At 53.4% G+C, this 6,246-nt stretch overlaps 1 protein-coding gene across 1 annotated transcript; it reads right to left on the reverse strand.

Moving 5' to 3' along the window:
- Nucleotides 1–1,472: 1,472 nt before the first annotated feature.
- LOC113489003 (embryonic pepsinogen-like) lies at nt 1,473–5,217 on the reverse strand. Its single transcript, XM_026864475.1, has 9 exons — nt 5,158–5,217; nt 4,658–4,820; nt 4,230–4,347; nt 3,637–3,755; nt 3,330–3,529; nt 2,777–2,890; nt 2,153–2,297; nt 1,794–1,892; nt 1,473–1,610 (listed from the first exon to the last, which is right to left on the reverse strand). The coding sequence occupies exons 1-9, from the start codon at nt 5,211–5,213 to the stop codon at nt 1,473–1,475; spliced, it is 1,152 nt and encodes a 383-aa protein (XP_026720276.1). The 5' UTR covers nt 5,214–5,217.
- Between the last annotated feature and the right edge of the window lie 1,029 nt (nt 5,218–6,246).

A 6,246-nucleotide genomic window follows, 5' to 3' on the forward strand; every position in this document is an offset into this window, starting at 1 on the left:
TGCTCATAACAATGAGAAAATTTCTGTGATGGAGCCAAGTTAAAGTCCCATCTGCCCAAAATCCGAGCTTGGGTCATGCTTGGGCTGGGCCTGACTGACCCAGCGCTGTGTGAACTCAGTGAGCTGGAGGGACACAGATCACATTTCCACCATCCCACATCATATAGGCCTTTCCAGCTGGCTCAAAGAGAGAGCAACTTTGTCACAGTGAGAGGAGAGAAAAATTAATTCCCAACCCCAGTCGCCTGGATCTCCACCTTCGCATCCCTGTTCCCATCAGGTAAGCAATCCCTGGGCCCCATCAGTGATGGAGCCTCATTTCTCAATGAATAATGCAAATAACCCCTTATCCCTCAGCACAGCAGACATGAAGAAGCAGCAGGGACTCTTGGATCTCTCTCCCAGCCGCCTGCTGAGCACTTTCACTGCAGCTGCTCGGGAGAAAAGAGGCAGCCTCCATATTTAATAGGACTTTATATGGATGATGGTAATTTCCTTTTCAAAAATGGGAACTTCTACTTTAAAGGAATGTAACACAATTAAAGAAGGAACTGTCCTGACCATTGTGAGGAAAAATGATCATAAAATAGATTAGATTTTTTTTTTGGGGGTGTGGGTGGGGAGGTGTGGGGGTGTTGCACAGTAGTAAAGACCATAACTGAGCAGTACCTGGTGTTTCCAGGCTCTTGGTGACCACCTCATAGCACAGAGTGATCACTGGGAAAGGGATGTTTAATTGAGATTCTTTATGGGGAAACAACTAAGTGTAACTGTATTGTTCTAAACTACGGGAGCTGAAATAAGACATCATCACCTCTACACATGTGCAGCTGTGGAGGTACCTCTGTAAAAGCCTCATGATGAGTAAGAGACATCCCCTGCCCTGTTCTCTCGGGTGCTCCAAGGGAAATCTCCACCAAGCCACAACCTCCTGGGGCAGGCACAGCCCTGAGATGTCTTTGGGCTATCAGACACTATGTAGGAGACACAGGGACAAACCTTGAGCCTGGGGATGGGGAGCTACTTGGTCAGCCACTGGTGGGACATGGCTGCGGGTCTGCAGGGATCTGCTCCGAGACAGGCTGTGTCTGGGAGGGTGAGATCATCCTCCCTGGATGGAAATTTGGGGTTTCCAAATTCATTCACTTGATGCAGCCCCAATAAAAGAGCCAGTCTTCACTTCCTAGACGCCCACCCCTCAGTCCCTGAAGGCTATGACCACACCTCCCAAAGGCCACGGTCAAGACTATGAGGACCAAATGCTCCTTAGACACCACAAAGCAGCAAGTGTATGACAGCTCCTTCCTAATTCCTGTCATGTTATCACACATAAATACGCAGCCACTGACTCTGAACCATCAACGCTTTATTTGTGTGTGAGAGATTCCTTGGGGATCTCTTGCTACACCAAAAAATATGGTTGTCGTCTGGTTGTGTGATGAAACCACAGCACTGCTGCCATCGTGATGTATCTAAATAGCCTTGGCCAGTCCAACGCGGTTGTTGGCCCGGTCGAAGATGCTATAGTACACTCTGATGAAGACATCTCCCAAGATCCAGAGGTTCCCAGAGGTGTTCTGGAAGCTGCTGATGCAAGGTCCTTTGCTGTTCTGCATTTGACCAAGAAAAGGTAAATGAGGGTATCTTCACTTGCATTGCTCTGGGGGCCCATGGTCATCCATCCCCCATCTCCCATGGGAAAGGGAGAAGCCAAAGTGACCAGAGCCACTGAAGAAAGTAGAAGGACCTTGAGCGAGGCTCCTGAAACCAGGACCACCTGGCAGCCCCCTTACCTGCTCAGTGTAAGCCGAGGCAGACACAGGATACTGCATCCCTTCGATGACAAAGATGACATCAGGCATGGCAGAAATGGAGCTGCAGTTCACATTATACTGCAGAGAGCAGCGGAAAGAGGCTTTTAGGTGGGAAACAACATGCTTACAGGGCGAGGAATGAAGGGATTTGATTTCACCAGTATAAACTAGAGACTAGGGCTGTCTCATGGTGATCCGTGTGGAGGTATCAGAGGAGCAGGGCTGCTTTGCCATGAGCAGAGATGTGGTTTCCCTGTGTGTGGCAGCAGGCTTGGCGCTGGGCTCTGCAATACCAGGCTGCCTCCAGGGCAAGCAGAGCAAGCCATGGGTGCTCTTACCTCTCCGTACGCGTCCTGCCTGGCCCCAGCTGTGCTCTGGATGTTACTGATGTCAGAGGGTGGCCCAGCCACGAGGGAAGTGCCGGTGTCAACTACCGCTTGGCAGCCCCCACGGCATGCGATCTCCTGGTTGTTCACAATGATGCTGGGGGGACAGACAAAGAAGGGGGGCATTAAATAACCAGCTGGATTTTAGTGATGGTTTTGAACTTCTTTTATAAGAGCTAAAGCTGTGTTGCCCTTGAACCTTTTGCTTTGCAATGCCAGCTGGTATCACCAGCTCCTCTTGCACACATGGGCACTGAAGCACTGAACACAGCCCAGCTGTCAGGACCCAACCAAGTCCAACAAAGTTGGTTTTAGACCATAATTTTGCTCTACTCATCACCAGAGATGTCCCCAGGAGCACAGGCTTTGTGCAGAGAAGAACCGGGCTGTGTCCCAGGCACAAAGCATCCCCATTTTAGGTGACAGTTACCAAAGTACTGTGGATATTGGTCCCTTAACCTTCTGCATCCCACAGCCATGGGGTGTTACATGCCAGTGGAAAACCTCCAATGTTGATGGGTCCAATGTCTCTTTAGAAACAATGGTTAGAAATGAACAGCAGAGCTGTTCTGTTACCTGTCCATGGAGATCTGCCAGTAACCTTGGTAAGAGACAGAGACCCAGCTGATGGAGCCGGTGAAATAAGACTCATCGATGCCCCCGAAGATGACCACACTCCCTGTTGTCTCACTGGATGATGCAAAAAAGAAAAATAGTGGAGGGTTTGCCACGTGGCTTCAGTGCAGGTAGCTTAAACCAGTGGGGCTGCATGTCCCATGGGGTGAGATGCCGCTTGTGATGCCACGGTCACATCTGCTCCCCTCCTCACTAGAGAGCAGCAGTGAGGCAGTGGTACGGCAGCAGTGTGTGCCAGGGCCTTGGCACCCAGAAAAGGGGAAAAAGGGAGCATGTGGCTGAAAACTAGAGAGGTTTCCCTGCAAGTCATAAGCTCCCCAGTGAGTCTGGTGGCCACCTGCTATGAGCCCCCCAGTCTTTGCATCTCGGGACACGGTGACAACAGCCGGATGGCAGCAGTGACAGCAGAGGAGCTGGAGCCACCACCAAATGCAAAGATCTGCATGAGCTTCGTCGGCTGCCTTCCCCAGCCCTTGAGACCCACATGGCTTACCGGGACAGATAGACCGAGAAGAGGTTCTCCTCCAGCAAGCTCTCATTCACCAAATTATCAAACACCGGTGTGATCCCATCAGCAGCCAGGTTTGGGTAGCCCAAGCCCAGGATCCCATCAAATTTGACATGGACAAAAAACTGGCCGGGCTCGGTGGTGCTCAAGCCAAATTGCTGGTTGATGTCCACCAGAGATGCAAGCTAGGAACAAGGAGGATGATGTAAGATATGGATCACTGCAATATCGATGTCAATCAGGTGGAGAAGGCACAAGGGACCCCCACTGGAAATGCCACCGTGACACTCACAGTGACGGTGTCGGAGCCCACGGTGCCCTCCATGGCGCCGGTGCCATACTGGATAGACAAGTTCTGCCCTGTTCTTTTGTAGGTGGAGGATTGCGATGGGTTAAACATCTGATGGTTTTCTAGAAGGTAAGTGGGAAAATCAGAAACGAAGACTTCCAGCAAGGCTAAGCTGTAAGGGAAGCGTGGGAGGAGGAACCTGCTGAATTGCCGTTTAGACCTGCCATTTATTATCCTGCGTTATTTAGCTGTGAGCATTTGCTGTCCCTGCCCCTCCTCCAGCGACCAGGGATCTGCAGGAAACCCCATCACTCCCTCTGGACAGATGGGGAAACTGAGGCACTGAACACTAAGCACATGACCCTGTGGAGTACAGCACGGAGTAGTTCCTACACTCCAAGTACTCATCTCGCCAGTGCATTTCCCAGGTGCTACGGACCCGGCACCATGGGGTCTGCTCATTGCACTGCCTAGGTGCCCCCTGGTCCCCTGGCAATGTCACCCCAACCTTTGGACTCAGTTGTGCAGTTATAAGCCCAGGATGTGCTGCTGGACCCAGCTGTGCCAAGCAGGGAGCCCTGCCTGCCCCTACTTACGGCAAGCCAGGCTGGTGCAGGAGACGGAGGGAACCCAGAGGTTGGAGGAGCCGGTGTCGAAGACCACGGTGAAGTCCTGTGGTGGGGTGCCGATGGAGATGGCCCCATAGTACTCCATCTGTGGGGAAGCAGGACCAAGGGTTGCTTGTAAGGCACGAAAACAAACCTGGAACTTCCCCAGGCTTGCAACCTTCATGGTCCCCTTCTTCATGGAGACACCTTGCTCCTAGCAGAGCTGCTGGGGGCACATTTCAGTGTCCTGGCTCTGTCCAGAGCCACCAGCAGGGGCAAGAAGGGGCAAAGGATGTGAGCTGAAGGCTTTGGGGTAGCAGGATTTGGGTTTGGCCCATGCACAGCACAGACATGGGGATGGGCATCCCACAACCCCCCCCAGGGCTGTGCCGCTGGGGATCAAAGCCAATACTCACGTCAAGGGTGTTCAGCAGGGGCTCAGTGGCCACTTTGGTCCCGTTGGGAAAAGCATGTGGGAATTTGGTGCCAATGTCGTAGTGGTGATGCTGGAAGAAGTGGTGCAGCAAAGCCTTCTCCCTGAGGACCTGTCTCAGCTTCTTCCCCCTTTCCAAGCGCAGCCTGGCACAAGTACCAAAGAAAAAATAAAGTTAGACGGGATTTTGCTGCCTGCAGCTTCTGCAAGCAGCATTTGACACCTTCAATATTTGTGCTGATCCAACAGCAGAAGCCCAGTGGACTCCCCCCAAAACACTGAGTCAGGGATCTCTGCAAAACCTCAAAGCACCTCCAGAAACCAGATCCCTGCCAGGCACCCCCCCGGCCTCCTCTGCACCCCTGCAGCAGCTTTCCCAGACCTCAGCTCCCCTTCTCAAACCCATTAAAAGGCTCCGAGCTCTCATTTTCCCTCTTCAGCTTGACTCGGGTGGCCCGCGAGAGCGATGCTACAGCGACTTACTTGGTGATGCCCTGGGAGAGGGCAGAGGCAGTGCAGAGGAGCACGAGGAGCCGCATTGTGCCGGGGCTACCAGGGCAAACGCCCGGGGGTTTATATAGCCCCTGCGCACCCCACCTGCGGTACCAAGAGCCACCGGGACTGCCGCTGCCCCATCCCCTCCAGTGGGCACCCGGCCAAGGCAGGTGACACCCAGGCACTGAAGGACACGGCAAACATCAGCTAAATTCAAGGTGTCACCCGGCAAGGTGGGGGGACACTCACACCGTGCTGATCATGGTACCCTAACACAGCCCCCGTGCTCCCCCTGTATCCCCCCTCCAAATCCTCCATCCTTCAGCACCCCAAATCCTTCACCACAGCCAGGCACTGCCTGCGTGGGGGCATCATTTTGACTTTTCATTTTGGCATCCAAAGCCATTGTGAGCAGCAGGGGGACACCCCCTCCCCCCCTCCATTTATGGGTGTCTCTCCCCAGCTGGGATGGGGAAGGGGGCCCCACGGGGTGCTGGTATGTGCATACACCCCGGGGAGGTGTGTGCCTGGGGTGTACGCACGTTTTGACACTCTGGTGCCCGCTGTTATCAGCAAAACCCAATTAGTACAGTGGGGTGCAAACAATCTGCGGAAAGGTGACCCTGCAGCACGCTGACCCCTCTCAGTGTGGTTTGCCCAGCGATACGGGGACCATTAAAACCTGATTAAAACTCCTAATGAGTGCCCACAGCGATAACGGCTCCAGGCATCAGGTCGACTTTTGCAGGACACAAAGAGGAGAGAGGGAAGGGGGCGGCTGTCGGAGGTGATGCCGAGCGGTGCGGGATGAGGATCCTGGTGTTATTGGAGCATCATGGCCCAAGCCCCTACACCCCCTCCAGTCGCCTGAAACTTGGTGGCAGCTGCTGGTGTCTCTGCAGGACATAGGGTTTCTCTGATGACAGTGTGGAAAAGCCAACAAACCTTTTATTTTATTTTTTTTTCTTTATGGTTTGAATTTCCTAGCAGTGTTGCCACTATGTAGAAAGGATGCTGTGGGCAGAGCAACCCCATCCCTGTGCTGCTGGGACAGTGCCCTCCGCTGGGGGGGGGGGG

This window comes from Athene cunicularia (genome assembly GCF_003259725.1).
Source record: "Athene cunicularia isolate RWA chromosome 26 unlocalized genomic scaffold, athCun1 chr26_part2, whole genome shotgun sequence".
Taxonomy (NCBI): Eukaryota; Metazoa; Chordata; class Aves; order Strigiformes; family Strigidae; genus Athene; species Athene cunicularia.

Excerpts from the sequence above, each read along its gene's own strand:
- LOC113489003 (XM_026864475.1), bottom strand. The coding sequence starts at position 5,213 with ATGCGGCTCCTCGTGCTCCTCTGCACTGCCTCTGCCCTCTCCCAGGGC. Across the intron at positions 3,756-4,229 it reads CTGCACCAGCCTGGCTTGCC|AAAACCATCAGATGTTTAAC; the intron begins GTAAGTAGGGGC and ends CTTACCTTCTAG. Across the intron at positions 2,891-3,329 it reads TTCTCGGTCTATCTGTCCCG|TGAGACAACAGGGAGTGTGG; the intron begins GTAAGCCATGTG and ends TGCATCATCCAG.